This window comes from Dasypus novemcinctus, chromosome 4 (assembly GCF_030445035.2).
Source record: "Dasypus novemcinctus isolate mDasNov1 chromosome 4, mDasNov1.1.hap2, whole genome shotgun sequence".
NCBI classification, from domain to species: domain Eukaryota; kingdom Metazoa; phylum Chordata; class Mammalia; order Cingulata; family Dasypodidae; genus Dasypus; species Dasypus novemcinctus.
In genome coordinates this window covers 79,427,117-79,450,957 of record NC_080676.1, presented here as the reverse complement: position 1 = coordinate 79,450,957, position 23,841 = coordinate 79,427,117, and the positions used below count along the sequence as shown (strand labels likewise).

Below are 23,841 nucleotides of genomic sequence, written 5' to 3'. Positions count from 1 at the left end.
ACACCCTTCTGAGAACAGTGTCTGCTATTCCATGTGCTAGGAGATACCTGCAATTTAACTGGTAGGAACATGAAATAGTTCAGCCCTGTGTCACCTCTGGGAATTGTTCTATTTTTTTTTTTTTTTTTTATGGTTCTTCCCCAGAACTTTGGTAGTTTCTTCATATACATGGGCAGATCAAAACTCAGCCAAGGGGAGCAGATGTAGCTCAAGTGGTTGAGTACCTGCTTCCCATGTACAAGGTCCTGGGTTCAATCCCCAGGACCTCATAAAAACAAACAAAAAAAACCAACTCTCATTGGGGAGCAGATGTAGCTCAGTAGTTGAGCACCTGCTTCCCATGTACAATGTCCTGGGTTCAATCCCTGGTACCCCTTAAAAAATAAAACACTAATTCCGCCAAAATCTCAAGAGAACCGTTCTGTAAATCCCTGATATGCTCTTACCGTGTATCCCTTTCTCTTTTATAGTAATTTGCCTTTTAAATTCTAGCTGTTTTTGCAACCTCAGGCTCTATCTCTATGTCCTCAATTCAACAAGACCATTGTTCACTCAGTTTTACTTTCTCATGTTCCGGTCTGGGAAATTTCTTGTCAGTAAGCTGGAACATTTGTATGGTTTGCTTCATTTGTTATCCTTCTTTCAGAGATTCTATCCTATGATCCCTTTAACCAGTGTCTGAAAACTGAATGTATTTTATTCAGTTTCCTAGTTCCTTAAGCTATTAAACACAGTCTCATTTCTAACTTTACATCTACTGCCTGACTTCCCCAACCCTAAGGCTTAAGTTTCTCCTATTGTTATTTTTAATTTAAAGAAAGAAATAATTATTTATGGTTGCTGTGCTACATTCTGGTTGCATATTTTTTTCCTCTCAAAGTTGCATTTGGGAACTTCATTATGCCTATAAGCATTAATTATTAGCTAAAATTAGCATGAAAGTTTAAAGATATCAACTTGCTATAATATATAATATGTAATATTAATAGTAAGAGCAATTCTTCTTTTGAAAATAATTGTAAAAATGTTCAAAGTACTCTAAAAGCAATTTTCTGACTTCATGCTCATAAAAGCCCTATGAACAGGATAAATGTAGCAGTATCATTCTCATAATATATAAAGAAACTAAGGCCCAGAAAGATTCATTAGTTTTTTTCAGTCAAATAACCTAGAAATGATACAGGAGAATAGAACCTAGATCTTCTTAATTTTATAACAGCTATTTTTCTAATTCCCAAGGTCTATCTTACTGAAAATCATAGAACTTTATGTGAAATAGCAAAACATCTAGAGTAACTTTTTTTTTTTAACTTGTAAGGAAAACTGTGTGTAGTGGAGTGGAAAGAAAGAGTAAGCAGAGGACATGCAAGCCTGATTTAATCTAAGTAATAAAACAACATGGAACTTATATAAAATGAGCAAAACAAAGTTCATACAACTAGTAAATATTTAACTTAGGAAGCAAAATATCAGACTTATGTCATTTAAACCTCATGTTGTAAATAGAGAAAAAAGAGAGTTACTCTATGCCATTGGGAACGGGTACCAAAATGCCTGCTTAAGAGAGCTATGTATTTTAATTTCCCAAGAAATTTAGTCAAGAGATCAATCAAAAGGTCTTTGCTTTTAATAATTGGGACAAAGTGAAAAGTAAAAGAGTAGGAAAATTTTAATTTTTGTGAATGAAAATTCTATTTCTGTGAACTACTGCATCAAAACTTTACATGTATAAAGTTAACTTTTAACCACAGATTTTGTGTTAGTTGTATACCCTATATTTGAGAAAGATTTAGAATGAATTTCAAGCCTAATAATTACAGTTGTATATGTAAATAGTGTCTAATTACATATCCAAGCATCTCTAGCTATAAAAGTTTGGCATTCCTTGACCTATTTCTCCTTTGCATGCAAAAAAATGTTGTGATTCATCTGTTAAAAAAAATAAGACAAAGTTAAAGAGCAGGTTGGGTAATCACTACTGACATGATAAAATTGCTGGAAAAATGTGATTGTAGGTAAAGCCATTTTTTGCAGTAAATGGTCATGGCTATTGTACAAGGTCAAGCTACTCTGTGTCCTATGTTAGCAAGGTATCCTTCCTAACTGTACAACTACTATCCAAACTTCTCAACCCTAATGAATTACTTTCAGTATTCATATTTTTAATTGAAAGATAAAAATAATGTTTGTTATGATACCATCTAGTTGCGTATTTTTTCTCTCTCAGAGTTGCCTTTGGGAACTGCAATGGATTGGTTGTGGTAGATTTTATACAGAAGACAGTTCTGTTAAGCATGGGGACCATTGACCTATACAGATCAAGTGACCTATATCAGCGACAACCACGTTCTCCTCGAAAAAACAAGCAGTTCATTGCAGGTAGGAAATAAAACAAGATGGTTATGAACTTGATTAGTTTGTCAGTTTTCTAACCTTTAGTTTCTTGTCTTTCTTTTCTATGGTGCTATTAAAATGCATAGCAATATACAAGTCACCATAATGTACAGTGCCATGAAAGTAAAATTGAGCAGAAACATAGTGAGAATTTTTGAAAGGGTAAGGAGGACTGCTTAAACTTCACTCTGTTCTTGAATTTAGGAAGTGTCTCAAAGTTTCTTAGGTTGAGTTCCTAAGAAATGACAGAAAAGAAGAAGCTATTAAATGCAAAAATGCTATGAAGAATAATATTTTATTTTTGGTTCTTCCAATAAACTGATAATTCATAAACTGATTTATTTAACCACAAAAGAAAAAACCTGGAGCTTAATTAGGATATATGCAGAAAGACTTTCTATATAATGCCTAACTCTGATATGACAAATGATCCTAATGTTTTACTGAATTTTCAACATATATCCAAATATTTGGCTTTGTAAATGCTACCAAAATTTTGTGTATTTTCTGTTAACTAACATATTCTAATTGGGAAAAAAAAAAGGTTGAACTGAAAAGTTTGCTGATGGAAATTAATCTAAGTATAATATGTTATATTAGCCAGTTCTTTTAAATGTTCTAGCTAGTTATATTTAAAATAATCAATCGAATCTAGAAGCTTTTACTAAATAGACCCATGAAAAAATATTATAAATAAAAAGAGTACATGATGGTAGGTGTTATTTTCCAAAAACAACTGTGCCAAATTTAACATCTGAATGTGATAATAAAGAAATGTCCCTCTTGAAATGAAAACTGAAAAATGAAAAATTACTTGATGTAAATTCTTCTTTGTTAACCTTCCTCAGTCCTCTCCAGTTTGCTAGTGTAGACCCTTTTCAGTATCATAAATGCTCTCCTTTTGAACATGGAGTATCTGTGTTTTTTTATTAAGAATCTCAATTATCCCAAATCCATACTTTTAGCAATATTTATTTCTTGAAATTTTAAACTCTATAGTTTTGGCCTTTAACAACACTGGCTTTTGAAAAGGAAGCAGAATAAGAGAATTTTTACATGCCATGTCTCCTATGATTCCCACATGACTGGGAAAGAGATCGGTTTTTGAAAGTTCATGAATATTAGGGACGATGAATATTTGGGAGTAGTAGGCAGTGTTTGCATGTTGAAAACATCAAATCATTCAGAAAAGCTATGTGTTATATGATGGCATCTGAGTTATTTTATGAATAGACACAGTAGGGTGACAGAGTATATTCTGATGAATGTAATAAATCTGCTGTTTAATTTAATTTAAACTTTTCGAACCTTAACAATTAGCTTAGAATTTTGATGACTTTAAGGGAATACTATGATGTAATTGTAAACTTCTCATGATGACTACATGATGTGTGCATGATGACTACAATGTGTACTCTTTTTGTATTTTAAAAATAAAATTTCACAGACTAAAAACCCTAAGCCTTCTTTTTAATTGCTGAAGGACTAAGGACAACCATTTTGGTATTAATGAGGTAATTAATACATATTATTTACAAACCAAATAAGTATATTAGGTAAAAACATATATTGAGAAATATACTGTCTGATTTTATAAGATATTTGATTAAGTTAAATTACTATAGCATTCTCATCATTCATCTATCACCTCTTATTTTCTAATTGATTTATTTTCTTAATATCTCCTCTCTCTAATCTGATTACCAAAACTTGCTGCAATTCTTCATCTTGGCTGTTCTAGATTCTGGTATGCTATCACTTCCTTTCACTTTAGACTATTTTTCTCTCTTTCCTCTGCCTGCTGCTGATGCTGGTGTTCTGGCATGTTCCAAAGACAACTTTTGCATGCGTGGCCTGTCTAACTTTTATCCCGATTTAACGAAACGGATCCGTACTTCCTATCAGAGTAAGTTTTATAAAGGTTAGGCAAATAGCTTTTTAAAGTCATAATGCTCAAGTCCATACATCTGTATTTAGTAATGTGTTTTTTAAAACACATTCAGCATGCATGCAAATTTTTGTTTTGTTATGGATCTGCAACCAGATAGTTTTAATTTAAAAATGCTACACAAAAATTTCAAATCACTATTATCATGTATCCATTTATTCATAACCATTGTTTCAGTGTTTATTTCAAACCATTCAGGCCATGTTCTATTAGTCAAAGCATCACTGTCTTTTGTTTTGAGAAGGAAGAACCATGATATTCTTTGTAAATAATAAACCTGATGTGCCAGGATCAATAGTAATTGAATGCTTTCTTATTTTGTAAACATTGTGACTTTGGCCATTTTACAAAATTATTCTAACCAGGACCACAATATTTGCTTCTTCTAAGTAATTGGATTTCTTGAAGTTAATTTAATCTGCTAATTTCTAATGCTTTTCATTAAAATAGAATATACAACAGACAGTTCCAGAGGAATTTTAGGTGCTAATCACTGTGAAGTAAATTAAGACCACAAAAGAGTGTATAGTATTAATATTTACAATGGTAATAAGTACAAATCTGAAGGTAGATGGAGTAAGCAAATCTAAAAACTGGTGCAGAAAGTGTAGGGTAAGTGGATGTGGTTGGACAGGCAGATAATACCAGTGATTTATGGGTGAATATTCTTTATCTCCTCTACACCAAGCACATGTCATGAGTTCAGCAAATAAATGATGATGGTAGTTGGGTAGAACATGGCAGCAGGTTCTTTTCTCTCAAACAACCAGGAGACTGTTCAGATTTGACAAATGAAAGCAGAACTAGCTTATTATAGTAACCATAGTTACTGGGTGACTGGCATTTTGCAAATATAATCAAAGTTCCTTCTAAACAAAGACATAAAGTGTCACAAGACATAAGTAAAATCAAGTATTAGAAGGACTTAGATCCTCTGTGTCTTCATTATGACTCCTAGAAGGCTCAGGAAGCCCTGAGATTTGAAACAAGATTAGCTAAAGTCTCCTCAAGGATCAACATCATATATTATAAAAAGAGACTGATTCTTTAATGACTCAAAAGTATATCCAGGAGTTTGCTTTTTAAAATATATTTTATGCAAATTTGGTTTGGACTTTAACTCTTGAATAAAATAACCTGGTCATATGTCTACAGTTTCATTTTCTTATAATAGAGACTGTGCAGGCTTTTATAAATCATTTCCTAACCTTCAGAAAGCTTATCTACATTGTTCCTGCTTGAGGAAACTGAACCCAATTCCACTGAATACCTAATCTAGTCTGGGTTTGTGTTAGGCAATTTGACTCAGTGTTATATTATTTGTCATTATAACCTTTTGAGGCAAATTCATATTTGCTAGTAAACTCCTCTACATATGAGAAAATTGAAATTGAAAGAGATTAGATTAGTCTAAATCACACAAAAAAGTAGGAACCAAAATTAGTCCTATCTGACTCTAAAGTGACTACATATCCTTTCCACTCTATGATCCTGTATCTCCAAGTGTCTCTTAAAAGTTCAAGTGCATTGGAAACCAATTCCATTACTCCATAACCAGAAAGCACCTAAAGTTTTGTCAGTTTTTACCCACTATCAAAATGATATATTCAACAATGAGACCTTTCAAAATCATTTTTCACTTATTTAAAATGAGTGGATTGGACAAGGTGCTCTCAGAAGATCCCTTCCCTCTCTAAAAATATCTATTTTAGTTTATTACATTAAATTATATCATTTTGCTCTTGATCACATTCTATTTTGAACCTTATACTTTTCATTTCTGGAGAAACATCTTAATTTCAACTTCTTGCTAGGCTCCTTCATTAATCGCCTTATAATCTAGTTTAGGCTCCTAAGGGACTGCCTTCTCTAAATCTTTAAATTCTTATCTTCAAGTCTTTTATATCATAGAATAATAAACCTTTATAGCTGAAAGGAGACTTCGTAATTCCACCTTATGTTACAGGTTTTGATTTGTGAAAGCTGGAAAATGCTTCAGAAAGAGCAGCAGACATACGGCCAGAAGATTTAGATCAAGTTAGCTTATAATATTAATCAAATCATTTATTTGCTCTGAGTTTCCTTTTACTTATATATAAAATAAAAATCATAATCACTTTCTCTACCTTAGAGAGTTATGGTACTTTTCTTGGTTAATGCTTGTAAAATCACTTCTAAAAATTTTAGACGTTATTATTATAATAGAAGATCAAACTAAACCACAGAGATGTTAAGTAACTTTCCCAGAATCACAACCTACCTGTGAAAGTCTGAGGGCTAAAACCCAGTCTCCTTCATTGCCTAGTGCTCTGTCCACTTGTGATAACATAAATTTTGTTAGTTAAAAAACTGATAGTATGCCATTTGAACCAAAGGAAGTCTGAAAAGTGGGCTTATAGTAGAGCATTGTGAGAAAATTTTGTTTGTTCCTCAGTTTCTATTTATTAGTGAGGGATCTTTTATGATGTCTCAGGCCTTCTGATAGTTGATATTTTCCCTCTGTATATTTTTTAGATTTGGGGGAATGATTGTAGACCCTCAAAACACAAATCAGAAAAAATAATAAGAAAGGAAAGAAAGGAAGAGTCAGTATATGAGAGAGATGGTAAAGAGAGGCAAATGGACAAAAATAAGATGGAATTCTGCAGCCAATTAAGCTGACCAGCCCCCTCTCCCCATGGGGGCCCAGTGTGCAGTGACTGCAGACAGCAGCCTCCTTGGTAGTGTATGTGGCCTGTTGCCTGTACAGGTTGCCCTAAGGGACCTTGAAGATAGCCCTTCCTTGCCTGTTGCTGGTTCTGTCTGTGACCTCATGCCAAAAAAAAAAAAAAAAAGATGAAATTATTGTGGAAAGCCAAGAATGAAGGAGGAGTAAGACAGAGAAAGAATAAGACATATCACTGAATAGTACATATGAAAGTAGTTAAGCCACGGTAACTGCTGAGAGTAGGGGGAGGGAAGAAGAGATATGATGTGGGGGCATTTTCAGGGCTTGGAGTTGTCCTGAGTGGTACTGCAGGGACAAATACTGGACACTGTATGTCCTGCCATGGCCTGCTGGATGGACTGGGGGAGAGTGTAAACTACAACGTAAACCATTATCCATGTGGTGCAGCAGTGCTCCAAAATGTATTCACCAAATGCAATCAATGTGCCATGATGATGAAAGAGGTTGATGATGTGGGAGGAGTGGGGTGGGGGGGGGGCCATATGGGGACCTCATATTTTTTAATGTAACTTTTTTTAAAAAAATAGAGAGAAAAAAAGAGAAAGTAGTTAAAATGGGAAATTTTGTGTTGTGTATACATTACTGCAATAAAAAAGAAGAAAAGACAAACAAGGAAAGCCTTAAAAAAAAAAAGCAGCAAAAATTATGGTAAACCAAGGAGAAAAATTCATTCATTCAAATATTTAGTGTCTTCTGTGTCAAACATTTTTCTAACATTTTCTCGGTATACAGTAATGAGTGAAACAGTTATGGTCTCTTCCATTAATTTATAACAGACAATATTTAAAGAAATTCATAGATATGTATTATAATTGAAAAAGTAACAATACTGTGATAAAGAAATTGAGATGAGGGTGAAAAGATGGACCTATTTTTAATATTGTTATCAGGGATCTAACAAGGAAACATTTAAGTGAAATTTTACAAGATAAGAAAAACCAGCCAAAGATTTAGATAGAGTAAGAGGGACTAGATTTATGATCCTGCCTGAAACAATCATAAGGAAAAAAGAAAAAGAAAAAACAGACAAAATATGAAACAATGATTTTTAAGAATGTAAAACTTTGATCCCTGAAAGAGGGGAAACAAAAAGAAGTGAGCCCTATAATCATACCCATCTACTGCTCTGAGAGTTTCTATTCTGCAGCAAAGAGTGTGAGAACCCAGCAGAAACTAGCAGACTCCTTGCATTATAGAAATGGAGCTGAGAAACCAGGGAAACCAAAGCAGCTAGGGTTCTCAAGACAGAGTACAGAGCTGCAAGACTGCATAAAGAGAGAATATTCCTAGATCTGAGATTCTTCCTCAAGCAAAACATTTATCAGTATTATGACAAAACTAGTCAGAGAAGCTAAAGAACTAACTTGAAGGATTAAAGAGAACTGTGCCCATCAGTCAAAGGGTATAGTGTCTACTCTCACCAGCCATAATGAAAACAATTCATAATTCATGTTCACTTCTATTCAACATTATACTAGCGAGTGCAGTCAGTCAAGAAAAAGAAACATAAGGTGTCTAGATTGGAAAGGAAGGTGTGAAAATAATCTGTATAGACAATATGAATGTGTATGAAGAAGATTTAATGGAATCTACAAAAAAAACTTACTACAACTAATTAGTGAGTTTAACAAGATGCAGGATACAAGACTAATACACAAAAGTCTATTTTATTTATATATGCCCTCCAAAAACAATCTAAAATTGAAATTTATAGCATAAAAATATGAAACAGCCATAAATGAGACAAAAGATATGAAAGACCTGCACATTGAAAACCAGAAAATATTGCTGAGAGGAAATTAAATAAATGGATAGTTACACTGTGTTCATAGGTTAGCAGGCTTGATATTATGAAGATGTTATTTCCTTCCAAATTGATCTATAGTTTCAGTGTAACCCCAAAAAAATCCTAACAGACTTTTTAATAGAAATTTACAAACTGATTCTAATGTCTTTATAGAAATACAAAGGATTTAGAATAGAGAATAAGTCGGATAAGTTCAGAAAGGTGAGTGGTGGATCTGGCCCTGTGAAGAATATTAGCGACCCTTTAAAAATTAGTTTGAGAAAAGTAGTAGGATAGAAACCAAAACCAAAATTAGACTGGAGAGTTAATGGTGGGGAAAATAACAGTAGGTAACCCTTTCTATCAATTTGGCTATGAAAGGGTGCAGAAAAACAATCATTACCCAGATTGGGTTAAAGTATTAAAGTTTTAAAAGAGGAGTTTTTGTGTTTTTTATTTCAGAAGAGCATACTTTAAAGCTAATATGAACATGGAATAATCCACAGGGAAAGAGAGATTAGTGATAAAGAAGAAAGAGGATAATTTAAGGAGCAAAGTCCTTAAGAAGATGAGAGGTGATGGGAATCAGAACAGATTTAGGATTGACTTATGAAAGAAGGCTTTTTCTCTTATAAGAGACTTTTTTTTTTTTTGATGGGAGTTACAGAATGTGAGTATAATATGTTGAGAAAATTATGATTTGGTAGAGAGATGAAATAAATGATTTTTCTATCTCTGATTTTCAGTTTTAAATTTTAATTATCTGATCAAAACACCAGTAGTTTTGAGATTGAGTTCTGCAGGGTAGTGTTAATGAAACTATGGCATCTAGAATAAGGGAGTTCAGTCACACTCTAATTTTACCTAAATAATCTGGTAGTATTGAGGCACTAAATTAGGAGCAGTGCCACGATGGTTGTATTCTGACCACTGAGACACCTCTGCAGCAGCTAGTGGGCAGGTGGCCTACATGGATTCAGGGAGAGATGGCAGCCGGCCTCAGCAGGCCTTTGTCGACACCAGGAAGTTACCTCCTCCTCCTGCCACCCCTGGTTGCACTGCCCTCCTGGCCACCAGGCTCGCTGCCTCAGCTCTTGTCTGCCCTCCGGCTTCCCCATCCCTTCCCGCTCCTCCACAGCTCTTTCCTGGTCTTGGGAACCCTGGCATCACCCTCAAAACATGACTCGCAATTTCAAACCTGGAGACCTCATCTTCGCCAAGATGAAAGGTCGTCCTCATTGGCCAGCTTGAATAGATGAAGTTTCTGATGGAGCTGTAAAGCTACCCATGAACAAGCCATCTATTTTCTTTTGGAAACTCATGAGACTGCTTTTTTAGAGTCAAAGGATATATTTCCTTACTCTGAAAATGAGGAAAATTACGACAAGCAGTAAACTAAACTAAAAGGTAAACTAAATAGTAAACTAAATGGTTTTAATGAAGGTTTATGGGAGAGAGAGAACAATCTGAAAGTTAAATTTTCAAGTCAACATGCCTCAACTAAACAATCAAATGTATCATCTGATGCTGAAGTTGAAGAAAAAGAAATGATTAGTTTTTAAGGAAGATACTGATCAGAAGAAAAACCCAACAATAAGGATATGACTAAAGCAATTGATATAACGAGTCCAAAAGCTGCCAGGAGAAGAGAAAGGCAGATTTTTTTTTTTTTTTTGCTATATATGTAGAGCAAAGAATATCCTTTAAAGATGAAGGTAAATGAATTTCCCACAAGCAGACCTACACTACAACATATACTTAAAAATTTTTAAGCTGAAGAGAAATAATATGTGGGAATTTAGATATACCAAAAGATTGGGGAGCATTAGAAATAATATATATGTGGGTAAATATAAAAGATTATTTTTTCTTTTCTTAAGTAGTATGAAACTTAATTGACTCTCTATATTTAAAAAAACAGTATATTGTGGGGTTTATAACATACATATAAATAAAATATATGGCAGCAATAACATAAAGGATGGGAGAGAGGGAAACAGAATTACACTGTTGTAAGTTTCTTTCATTTTAAGAGAAGTGATATAATGTTAATTAAAAGTAGGTATGATGAATGAGAGAAGCATATTATAATCCTTAAAATGACCTCTAAGAAAATAAAATGGAGAGGTATAACTAAAAGCCAAAGAGAAGATAAAATGGAATACTAAAAAATATTTTATTTCCTAAGATGAAAAAGAGCAATAATGGAAAAAATGAGTAGAGAGGACAAATTGAAACAAATAGAAAGATGTCAGATATAAGTAGAACCACATCAATGATTATATTAAATGTAAATTGAATAAACATTCCAGTGAATAGGCAGAGATTGTGAGGCAGGATATTTTTTAAAAGACCTGATTATATGCTGTTTATAAGAGATTTGCTTTAGTTAGTAAAACACAAATAAGTGAGTAGCAAAAGAAGGGAAAAAGAATTCCATGGAAACACTAACCACATGAGATAAAGTAGATTTCTAAGCAAGAAAATACAGAAACATAGTTCATAATTATAAAAGGGTAAATTTATTAGGAAGATATAAAAATCTTATACTTCTATGGCCCTAGGAAGACATATTCAAAATATATAAAGCAGTAATTGACAAAACTAAAGAATCTATTATTTCTGCAAGAAAGTCCATACTCCTTAGAAAGGAAATTTCTCCATTATTTGTCCCCACATTTATTTTCAGCCTCATTTTAATATCTTTCCAGACCTATTCTATTCTGTTTGTTAGGTAACTTAACTGGTCCTCTTTGACAGGACCAATCTGGTTATTCAGATAAGGCAATCACTTATAATAGGAGTTATACTTGCTCAACTAGTACACCATCCTGATTCCTCTGAATATAGACTTATCAAATTGTTACAATAACTTCATAATATTTCTTCCAAATTACCATCTCAAGCAAATTTAATCCTCATATTTTCCACTATATTGCATTGTTAAAACTGCTGGTTTGGTCTAAGTCTTTCTTTATTGAACATTTTCAAGAGATCCATATGATGTATGTAGTATATCTGTTGCAGAGAGGAGACTGGTTGAAAGTACTTAGCAGGCAGGGAAGGTGTTTTGGAGAACTAAGTAGAGAAAGCAGAATCCAGTGGGAAAAGAAAGTGACTGTCTTCCAGCATCAGCAAAAGATAAAAAGAGGCAAAAATAATTAAATTTCTTTTTCCTCAGACAGAATCAAAGAGGTTGTTATTAATAATAATACCCTGTGCTTTCCATATCACAGCATTTACTCACTATGTTCTCATTATTTAATTACTGCCATTAGAATAAGAACTGTGACCATCTTGCTCACCATCATTCCTTTTCCAGTTACTATTGGTGTATAACAAATCACCCCAAATTCATTCCCATAAAACATACTCAGAGACTCTATGGATCAGGGCATAGCAGGGATGGCCTATTAAGAGACTCACCTAGGAAGACTCAAACAGCTATTAGTGACTTTAGTGACTAGAATCTGGATTTATATGATGCTTCTTCATTTATATGTCTGGCCCTAGAACTGGAAGAACTCAAAGTCTGGACTCAAGTGTGTTGACAGGAGCACCTAAATATGGCTTCTCCATGTGGCTTGGTCTTCTCACAGCATGATGGTATCTTGGTTCCAAAAGGGAGCATGCATAAAGAGATTATCCCAAGATCAATCATTCTAAGATAACCAAGCAGAAGCTTTATGGTCTTTTTATGACCTGGCTTCAGAATTTACGTAGCATTCTTTTTTCCATGCTCTATATGTCAAAGCAATCGCAAGCCTTCTGAAATTCAAGGGAAGAAGATAGACACTATAGTCCTCAATCAAAGGAGCATCAAAGAACCTGGAGCCCATGTTTTAAAACTGTTATAGTACTCCCATGCCTAATTTAGAATCTGGACATAGTAATTAATAAACATTTGTTAAATCAAGAAAAAATTGGAATGTTATGGTTTTAAAGACTGAGATATATAGGGAAAATATTAGAAATGCCTCTTTGATATATAAGCAGAAGTCAACTAATATTCTGTATTTTCCAAGGTTTCCATTTAATGTGCCTAATGACTTAGGAAAGGGATCATATAACTTTCAGGAAGACTGGGTACATAAGTAAGAGATAGTCTGCCTTGAGAGAGACATTTCAAGTCTGGTATATTATTTTAAAATTTCATGTATATCTTGACCTGGATGCTAGGTACATAAGTGTGTTTACTTGGTGAAAATTCATCCAGTTATACAATTAAGACTTGTGCATTTTTCTGAAGCATGTATCTTATACTTCAATATGAATTACTTATACTTCAAGTATTTCAAATGAAATACTGTTATGTGGAAAAATCAGAAATATGAAACTTTATTGGATTAAAAATAATTATGGGAAGAAGAAACTAAACCAAAACTATGATAAAATTCTGTAGTTTTTATCCCCTCACTTTTCTTTATCTTCCAGATTTTCTATAGAGGTAAAGCATTATTTCTAGTTATAAAAAAAAATCATGTTTACTCTTAAATAAGGATTACATTGAATAATTTTTATAGGATTGAATGATGATGGCTATAAAAATATTTAGGGTTTGAATACATTTCATTTGGCACATAGAGACTGTTTTACTGGTATTATTAGGTCCACTTTGAACAGGAAAACAGGTGAATTCAGGAGAACTAGAGAAAACAACAGACTCAATAGACAATAAGTGTGTAGAAAAAATGCTAGCGATTTCCACATAACTGAAGCTTTTCCATTTACCCACCAGATTTTTAATTTTAAAATACTTGATGAAATTCTTTCTAATATATACCTCATACCTTCTTGACTGAGTCCCAGGTCTCCTATAAAACTTAAGCAATTTATGTAATAGCTTCTCTGCCTCATCTATACTATAGGGGTATAGTATAACTTGTCTCATAGTATTGTTTCCTGTGAAAGAGATTATTTATATAAAGCTCTTAACCCAGTGTTACAAACAAAATAATCACACAATAAATTTACTTGCTATTATTACTGTTACAATGAAAAACATGATATATTAGGCATTCTATAAATTTGATTGACTGACTCAACCTATAGTGATAACCTCAAAATTTTTCTGGGATCTATATAATAACTCCCTCTGCAAATAATCATATACCAGTCACTAGTCATCTGTGCTTCCTATAATCCCTCTACCTCTTACTTGTCTATTGCTCCTAGTCACTTAATGTTTCTAGTTCTAGAAGCCTCCCCTGCTCCTTTATCATCTGTTGGGTTTCCAATTTACTGTCAAATAACAAAGCCTGTTTAAGTCAGTAGGCTTCAAGGAGGGTTGGGGATAGTTAGGTAGCTCCTCTGTAGAGTAACAGTTTTGCTTATTTAAGCATAACCTTTTTCCTATCCACTTAGTATTTCTAGGATTAAGCATGTGTTCAAGATAGTTTGGGTTAATGAGTGTTTGCTTTCCAGATAAATAGTAATACTTACAGCAGTAAGTCTGGATGATCACTAAGTTAAAGATCTTACGAACTTTCAATGAAGTAGGAAAACAAACAATAAGACTTGCAGTTGATGCTCAAATCTATTTGAGCAATTGAAATGAGTATCAGTGCAGAATGTTATATGAAAAGATCAGTAACATGAATTTTGGATTCTTTTCAAGATCTTTAATTAGTTCTGTGACCTCGAATAAGTAATTTAAACTCTGAACTTCTCATCTATAAACATAAGATTTGGGCTAGGTTATCTCAAAGGACTTTTTAAACTCTAAAATTTCATGATTCTTTGAACCTACACGTTTATTGGTCCACATTTTATAAAGCAGAGGGTGGTAGGAAGAAATCCGAACAAAGATGATTTAAGTAATTGATGATAGCTGTCAAGTGCTTCCGCATATGGGGATTTACATTAGAGTAGAAACTGAGAATATTTTTTTGCAAAGTGAAAGTATGTGGGTGTCTCCAACAAGAATATGAAAACCATATGAAGACCATTTTATGAATACCATGTGAATGCAGACTGGCAGATAATGGGAATAACAAAATATTTAATAATGTATTATGGCTATCATTGTCTTTGCCAGGAAAGTAACAAAATAGAAAATAAGAAATATTAAAAATTAAGAGACAATATATTGTTTGTTATAGAAGGAATTTGATACCATTGAACAAATTGTTTAGTATATATTACACAATATTCTGTTTTTATTATTAAATATGAAATTTAAAATTTGCAACATCATCCTCCTTAAAGATCTTTTAAAAACCAATAGCCGTTTCTCCTGAAGTTAGAAGATTTCATTAGGTCCTTTTTAAAAGCCCTTCTAATTCTTATTATTCTTGGTCTATTTTCAAATGAAACAAGATATCACCTATTTAATATTGACTCTTCTTTAAGTAGTTATTTCATGTGAAAATAATAAGAAAAGGAATTTTAAATATTTCTACCAGTCATGTTCAGTTACCCTTTGTATGTCAATTATTTCTCCTTATTTTTCGTGTATCACTTGTTAAAACAAATTTTCAGAATGATTGTCTTAATATGGGCATGGGAAAGTAGTTTTTGCAGGAAAAACAAAATCCTTTTAAATTTATAGAAATTAAGGAATAAGAATTCCTAGAAAGTGTTATCAAAATTTATGTCACTTCTGACATCTCTTTTCAGGTTTAACTGAGCTGAATGACAGTCCAGTTCCCCTGGAACTTGAGCGCTGCAAGTCTCCCACCTCAGGTAAACATGACTGGTACTATAATATAGTGTAAAATAAACACCAGGATAAAACAGCCTGTTAAAATATATAAAATGTATTGTATATATGAATATTTCTAGAAATCAGTCTTTAAGCTATATAAAAAATGTTAACTGCATAAATCTCTGGATGATGGGTTTATGGATGGTTTACTTTTTAAAAATTTTATTTATGATTATTCTGGCATTTCTATAATGAATACGTAGTAAGTGTGTAAGTTTTTAAAGCCCTAAAATATTAAGTATATCTTTGACGTTGTCTACATGTAGCTCTGTTTTCACAAAGGATCAAAAATGTGTGATTCTGTTTTATTTAAATTATTTTATATTTAATATAAATTTAAATTATTTTATATTATTATATTATATATTATAATATAAATATAAATATTTATTTAATTTATTTTATATTTTAACTTCACACAAATTTATAAAAATTTGTTAATGTTTTTATAAAGCAATGAATTTGTTCTAATAGGTGTCTTCACTTTCTGTTTTCACTCTTACAATTCATTTTGTATGCCATGATGCAAAAAATCAATCTCCTCAAAATATTACTGTAGTCATATTTTCTCATAGAAACCTTCAATATAAGATATAATTCACTATCCTATAACAAATTTAAATCTCATCCATAAACTTTGAATAGTAATATGTTTATGTGATTCAAATGTGGAAAAGAAATGAAGTAAAAATTCTCCCTCCCATCCTGTCCTCATATAATGTTTCCATCCTCCTAAAAGATTATTATTATTAGTTTCTTGTTTATTCTTTCAGACAATTTGTATTTGTAAACAAACCAAAAAGCCATATTCTATTTTGCCCTGTTTTATGCAAAAAAGTTGTATTTATATGCATTTTATTATACTGTTCTTATTTCACTTCACAGTTGTCTTATCTTTCCATTTCATTACTTAAGGCATTTCTTTTTCACAGTTGTCTGATATTCCATTGCTTGCATGTGCTATTTGGTTCTCCTGTTAAAGGACATTTACTTTAATAACAATCTTCTGTTACTACAAACAATGCTTCAGTGAGTAACCATGATACATACTTCATTGTAAATGTGGGCAGGTATATCTATGGGATAAAAACTTAAAATTGAAATTGCAGGGTCAAAGAGTATATGTATGCCTAATTTTTATAGATATTCCTCTCCATGGGATTCCTCTACATGGGATTTGCAACAATTTTCTCTCCTTCCAGCAGTAACATGCAAACATTGGTTACCAATCAATTTTGGGGGATTTTTGCAATAAATAAAACAGGATATCTCAATATAGTTACAATTTACATTATAAGTGATGTTAAATATGTTTTCATATGTTTAATAGCTCTTTTAGGTTTTTTTTTTAACCATTCATATACTTTGCCAATTTTCTCTTGAGTTGGGTCTTTTCATATCACTTTGTAGAACCTCTTTGTACATGAAAGAAACTAATCTTTTGTGCCATCAGATCCAAATATTTTTAATTTTTTAAGCTTTGCTTGTGATGTCTCTTGCCTTAGAGCAGTTAATTTTTGTTAGTGAAGTTGTAGGTTTACAGAAATATCGTTCATAAGATATATAAAATACAGAACTCCAGTAGAGCAGATGTAGCATAGTGGTTGAACATCTACTTCACATGTATGAGGTTCTGGATTCAATCCCTGGTACCTACTGAAAAAAAGTAAAATTAGATAGATAGATAGATAGATAGATAGATAGATAGATAGATAGATAGATAGATAGATAGCAAATGCACAAAATGTAGTTAATGGTTTGGAGAGCGGATATAGCTCAGTGGTTGAGTGCCTCCTTCCCATGTTTGAGGTCCCAGGTTCAATCTCTGGTACCTCCTAAAAAAACAAACAAAAAACCAGAAAACAGAATTCCTATATACCCTGTTATTAATACTTTACATTAATGTGGTACATTTTTTTATAATTCATGAAAGAATATTTGATAATTGTACTATTAACTATAGTCCATGGTTCAGAGTAAGGTTCACTATCTTGTACAGTCCCGTTTTTTCTTTTAATTTTTATTCTAGTAACATATATATGACCTAAAACTTCCCCTTTTTGCCACATTCACACATACAATTCAGTGCTACTAATTACATTCACAATGTTGTTCTACCATTCCCACTGTCCATTACCAAAACTTTAGAATCAATTCAAACAGAAATTCTGTACAATTTCAGCATTATCTCCCCTTATCCTAACCCAGCTCCTGGAGCCTATATTCTGGATTCTAGCTCTTTTTGTTTATTCTATTAATTTCTTATCAGTGAGATCATATAATATCTGTCCTTTTGTGTCTAGCTTTTTTCTCTCGACATGTCTTTATGGTTTGTCCATGTTGTCTTATGAATTGGAACTGCATTCCTTTTTAATACTGAATAATATTCCATTGTTTATGTATGTGTGTGTGTATATATATATATATGCACACACACACAATATATATATGTGTATATATATATATCCACATTTTGTTTATACATTCATTGGTTGATAGACACTTGGGTTGCTTCCATCTTTTGGCAACTGTGAATATGCTGCTATGAACATTGGTGTTTAAATATATGTTCAAGTCCCTGCTTTCCATTTTTGGGAGTATATACCTAGTAGTGGGATTGCAGGGTCATATAGTAATTCTATATTTTGCTTTCCAAGGAACTGCCAAACCCTCTTCTATAGTAGCTACACCATTTTACATTGCCACCAGCAATGAATGTGCTCCTATTTCTCCATATCCTTACAGAAGGTTTTGTTTTGTTTTTTGCAATCAGGCATTAAATATTTTCTTTTAAGTCATTTCATTTTAAGTGTTCAACCATTTCAGTTCTATTGGAGTTATCTACTCTTTTAAGTTTTGGTAGAATCACCCTGACAAATTACCTCTTCTCATTTCTTATTTTGTATATGTGTACTTTCTCTTTAAAGAAAAATATTTTACCTAGGGAAATTTTTAAAACATAGGCAAAAGTAAAGATTCCGTTTTTCTTTAATTAGCAGTCGATCTATGTTATTTTTATTTAGCCCCAAACAACAGTTTTGCAGTATTATGTTTTTTAACTTATTAATTTCTGCTGTTAGCTTTATTTGTTCCTTCCTCTGCTTTTCCTTGGTTTATTTTATTTTATACTTTTCAACTTTTTGTGGTAGATGCTTAATCATTTATAGTTATTATTTCTACATACTAGTATAAGTATTAAAGGCTAAATTTCCCTATGAACTGTGCTTTAGATGTATCACATATCTTCAGGTAAGTTGTGAGTTCATTGACATTATTTTCTTTGTAGTAGTCAATTTCTTTATATTTCTTTGCCCAATATCTATTTAAGGTAAATATGTAACATTATGTTTATTTATTAATTATGTTATTTGCATCTCTCATGTCTTTAGTTATATTTTGATTACTTTACCTGTCAAAAATAGAAGTGAATTAAAATCTTTTGCGAATAATGTGTTTCTGCTATTTTTTCTTGTATCTTTTATGGTTTTATTTTTAAGAATATTCATGCTGTCATAATTTATGCATAGATATTCAAAAACTATATCCATATTTTTAAGTACATACTTTAGGATTAATCACTATTGTTTCATATTTTGTATTCTTCATCTGAATTCCATCTTGCTTACTATTTATACCACATCCCTCACTTTTTTTATGATTTTTAAAAAAAATGTATTAAAGTATATCACTCATACATACATAAACATACATAAGCATACATAAACATACATAAGCAATAAGTGTATAATAATAATTGTGAACTTACAAAACAAACATATATAACATTATACGGGACTCTCATAACTCACCCTACCACCAATAACTTGCATTGTTGTTAAACCTTTTTAACTAATGATTAAAGAGCATTGTCAAAATATTACTACTAAACGAAGTATTTTTCCCCTAACCAATCCTATTATTATTTTCTTTATATCATTTACATATGAACATGCATAAACAATTAAGTGTATAGTAAAAGTTGTGAATTTACAAAGCAAACATGCATAACATCATACAGGTCTCAAATGGATCAAAAAACTAAAAATAAAAGCAATAATCATAAAACTTTTAGAAGAAATTATTGGAAAATATCTTCAAGACCTGATGGTAGGTGGTAGATTCTTAAAGCAGAAAAGAGAAGGACTGAGTGGACTACTGATGTTTAATGTATGTAGAAGTTTTAATTAGCTTTACTGTGAAAGTGTGGAAATAAAAGCATAGAGTGGATGATAACACACAGTGAGTAACAGCTAGTTTATAAATGGGGATGTGACTGAAAATGGTAGTTTTGTTATGTAAATGCCACTTGACAGAATGCTAGAGAATAATCTAGGAACTGGATAGCACAGTAAACCAAGGATTGGATGAGAATTGTGGTTAATGGTACAGATGCAAGAGTGTCTCTTGTTAGCTAGAGCAAATATATATCACTACTACAGGGTGTTGGGCATGTGGTGAAACATGGGAAAAATATAGCTGGAGTGACCTATGGACTGTGGATAGTAGTAATAATATAATATTCTTGCATCTATGCAAAAGATGTACTGTGTTGATACTGAGGCAATATGGAAAATGTGAGCCAAACATACACTATGGACATGGTAACAATCAGATGCTATTATTTTTCTGTAGCAAATGACACAGCACACTGTGGTGTGTTGATGGAGGGGTGTTGTTTGGGTATTCACTTTTTTATTTAGAATTTTCTGGTATACTTTTGCCCTACCTCTTTGTTTGACAGACTTTTAAAAAATTGAGGTAGGTAATATGTAAACCACAGGGTACACAAATCTTAAATATTCAGTTAGATTTCTACAGATGAATACACCTACATAAACAACACTCAGATATAGAACATTATTCAAACCCCAGAATCCTTTCCATTTCCCTCTCAGCCACTAACACTTACAAACGTAACTGCTATTCTGACTTTTATCACCATAGATTAGTTTTGCACCATTCTATTAATGGAATCATACAGTGTTTACTCCTTTGTATCTTGTTTATTTGCTTAACATTTTGTGTCTGATACTCATCTACATTGCTCCCTGATTTTTGTTTTGTGCAGTATTCCGTTGTATGAATATTCCTTAATTTATGTGTTTATTGTTACTGAAAATACATGTGGTTTCCTTGTTTGGGGGATATATTAGTCAGCCAAAGGGGTGCTGATGCAAAATACCAGAGATCTGTTGGCTTTTATAAAGGGTATTTATTTGACATAGGAGCGCACAGATACCAGGCCATGAAGCATAAGTTACTTCCCTCACCAAAGTCTATTTCCATGTGTTGGAGCAAGATGGCTGCTGATGTCTTCCAGAGTTCAGGCTTCCTGGGTTCCTCTCTTCCCAGGTCTTGCTTCTCTCTGGGCTCAGGTCCTCTGTATTCTCCACAAGGTCAGCTGTAGTCTGTGAGGCTTTCTAGGCTTTTCTTCTCTCCACAAGGTCATCTGTAGACTATCAGGTGATCAGCTCTCTCTCTCTCCCTGGGGTTTCTGCTATGTCTAAGGAGCAACTCTCTTCTTTCGTCATGTCTTTTATCTGTGAGTTCCCACCTACCAAGAAGTGGGGACTCAACACCCTACTGATGTGGCCCAATCGAAGCCTAATCATAATTTAATAACACCCAGGTACAGACCAGTTTACAAACATAATCCAATATCTATTTTTTAAATTCATAACTATATCAAACTGCTCCAGGGGACTTTATAAATAAAATTCATATAACCAATCTTGTACATAATTTTTATGCAAATATAAACTAATTTATGTTGGATATATAGTCTCAAGTGAAATTTTGGGTTATTGGGGATGTGTATGTTCAGCCTACCAATGAGTTTTCTCAAGTGGTTGTATCAATGTTACTTCCACTAACAACACATGAGAATTCCATCTGTTCCACGTATTTGCCACTATTTGAAATTGATTTTTTTCCCCAATTTTAGTCATTCTAGGGTGTATGTAGTGATAACTCATTGTGTAATTAAATTGAATTGCAAATCCCTGATGTCTAATGATTTTGGTGAGCTTTTTTTATATTTACTGGATATTTCAATAGCTTCTTTTATAAGGCATTCAGTTTTTTGCCCATTTTATTGGGTTGCCAACTTTTTCTTAATGCTGATAGTTCTGTAGATAAGCTGGATAGAACTCTTTAGTTGGATATATGTAGTGGAAAATATCTCTTCCACTCTGTGACTTACTTTTACTCCTTTAAAGGTGGCCTCTTAATTTGCCAAAGGGCTGCCGATGAAAAGTACCAGAAATGGGTTAGTAGTTTTTATAGTGGGAAATTCACTTAGGGTAAAATCTTCCCGTTCTGAGGCCACAAAATGTTCAGATCAAGGCATGGGGCTTGTCTCTTTCTGGGCCTGCTCTCTCAGTCTCTCAGGTCTTCTCTGAATCCCAAAGACATGTTCTTTCCTAAGCAAAATACATTCATTAGGGGAGCAGATGTAGCTCAGTGGTTGAGCGCCTGCTTTCCATGTATGATGTCGTAGGTTCAATCCCTATTACCTCCTTTAAAAAAAATTTATGACATCACAATATTTCAAAATCCTTAAATCATTTCAGTAGCAATGCTAAGCACAAAATCTCATAAAAATCACTTATAGGCATGCAATTTTTCTTAGGGCAACAATTTACTGCAATGCTAAGTATAAAATCTCATAAAAATCACTTGTAGACATATAGTTTGTCTTAGGGCAACAATTCCCCTCTGAATTGTTGAAAACCTGTGAAACTTAAGAACAAGTTATCTGAAAGAAGGACATTCCTTTAGGATATGAAGGAGGGACAGTCACAGGGTAAACATTTACATTACCACAAGAGAAAGTTGCAAGGAAAACATGTGTCATGGGTCCCAAATAGTTGTCAAAACCTACAGGGTATTCTCTATTAGATTTCAAAATCTGAGTATCATCTATAGAATGATGTTTTCTTCTGCTCAGGGCCTCATGGGAGCCCACCCCTTCCAAGAATTTGCCTGGTGACCAACTTTTTTATTCTACTTCTGCAAGCATCTGGGTGGTGGCTGAATTCTAGATCTTACCCTCCAAGAACATTGGGGTGGTGGCCATACCTTCCCTAATCTCTGGGGTAAAGTCTCAACTTGCTTAGTATAGTGAGGTGATGGCAACATCCAACCTAAACTCTAGTATACTGGCCCAACCCCCTTAGAAGAGTGGAGTGGCAACCTAACTTTCCCTAATCTCTGGGAAACAGGCTCAATTCCCTCAGAGCAGTGGGGCAGTAACTTAACTCTCCCCACACCAGAGAATGTGCTCCCCTTTCTGTAGACTGGGGCAGCCAAACTCTCCCTGAACATGGGAGAAGATCCACCCTCTTTAAAATGCTGGGGCAAACTCACCCTTTCTGCCCACATGGGGTCCCTCTCCTGACAAGGTGTTCCAAGTTCAAACCTCTGCTTCCACAGTTTTCCTCTCAGAGCCATTTTTCCTTCAGTCTCTCCCCTCCCTGTCCTTTTAATACAAGCTCATGGTGGTTTCACTCATTCATGTCTCACAAAAGTTTGTCAGTTTAGCATATAGGAAACAGGGGTCCAAGCCATGAGACAGTAAGACTTTCCACAATTCCTTTCTGGATTAACTGCAATTCCAGTCCTGACTTGCAAGGAAGTGACTTCCTATTTCCAAGTTCAGTTAATTCCTCACATGGGGCACTGTCCTCTGGGAGCTTATTTTCCAGGAGATTGGCATTTCCCAAACTATAGATTTCTGGTTTCTTTGTGCTCAGCAATTCAAATCTAATCTTATCTCTTTCTCTTGCATTTTGCTATAAGCTACAAGGAGAAGCCAGGCTGCACTTTCCATATTTAATTTGGAAATCTCCTTAGCTAAATATCCAAGGTCATCATTTTCAAATTCTTCCTTCTATCTAACATGAGTTTTGCCAAGTTCTCTGCCACTTTAAAGTAAGAATCACTTTCTTTCCAGCCACCATTTCTGTCTAAGTGCTTATTAGAACTATCTTTATCATCCATATTTTTAGCAACAGTCTCTTCAAGGCAATCTAGGCCTTTTCTATCAAGCATTTCACAATTCCTCCAAGAATACCCCTTACCCATTTATAAAGCTGTTCCAACATTTTTGGTAGTTGCAAGCAGCATGACCTTACTCTCTCAGTACCAATTTCCCTCTTACTATTTGCCAAAGGATTTAGGGTAAATGCTTACAGTTCTGAGGCCATGAAATGTCCAAATCAAGGCACCATGAGAGATGCTTTCTTACCAAAGTCAGCTGGTGATAATCCTGGCTTGTT

General features: G+C 33.3%; 1 protein-coding gene and 1 non-coding gene across 22 annotated transcripts in view; both read left to right on the top strand.

Moving 5' to 3' along the window:
- Positions 1-23,841, top strand: part of STXBP5L (syntaxin binding protein 5L) — a 441,734-nt gene that overhangs the window by 336,461 nt on the left and 81,432 nt on the right. For 12 of the 21 annotated variants that reach the window (XR_011648662.1, XM_071214767.1, XM_071214762.1 and 9 more), the window contains exons 19-21: positions 2,228-2,379; positions 4,229-4,300; positions 15,475-15,540. Coding sequence is in view for 18 of the 21 variants with exons in the window: in XM_071214767.1 (XP_071070868.1) it covers positions 2,228-2,379; positions 4,229-4,300; positions 15,475-15,540 (290 nt within the window). In the remaining 3 variants the exon portion in view is untranslated. The remainder of the gene's footprint in view (positions 1-2,227; positions 2,380-4,228; positions 4,301-15,474; positions 15,541-23,841) is intronic. The other 9 variants (XR_011648664.1, XR_011648663.1, XM_071214765.1 and 6 more) reach the window with 1 other exon arrangement.
- LOC131278393 (small nucleolar RNA SNORA70) lies at positions 6,985-7,119 on the top strand. Its single transcript, XR_009185709.1, has one exon. It is a non-coding gene; the product is annotated as a small nucleolar RNA SNORA70 (small nucleolar RNA).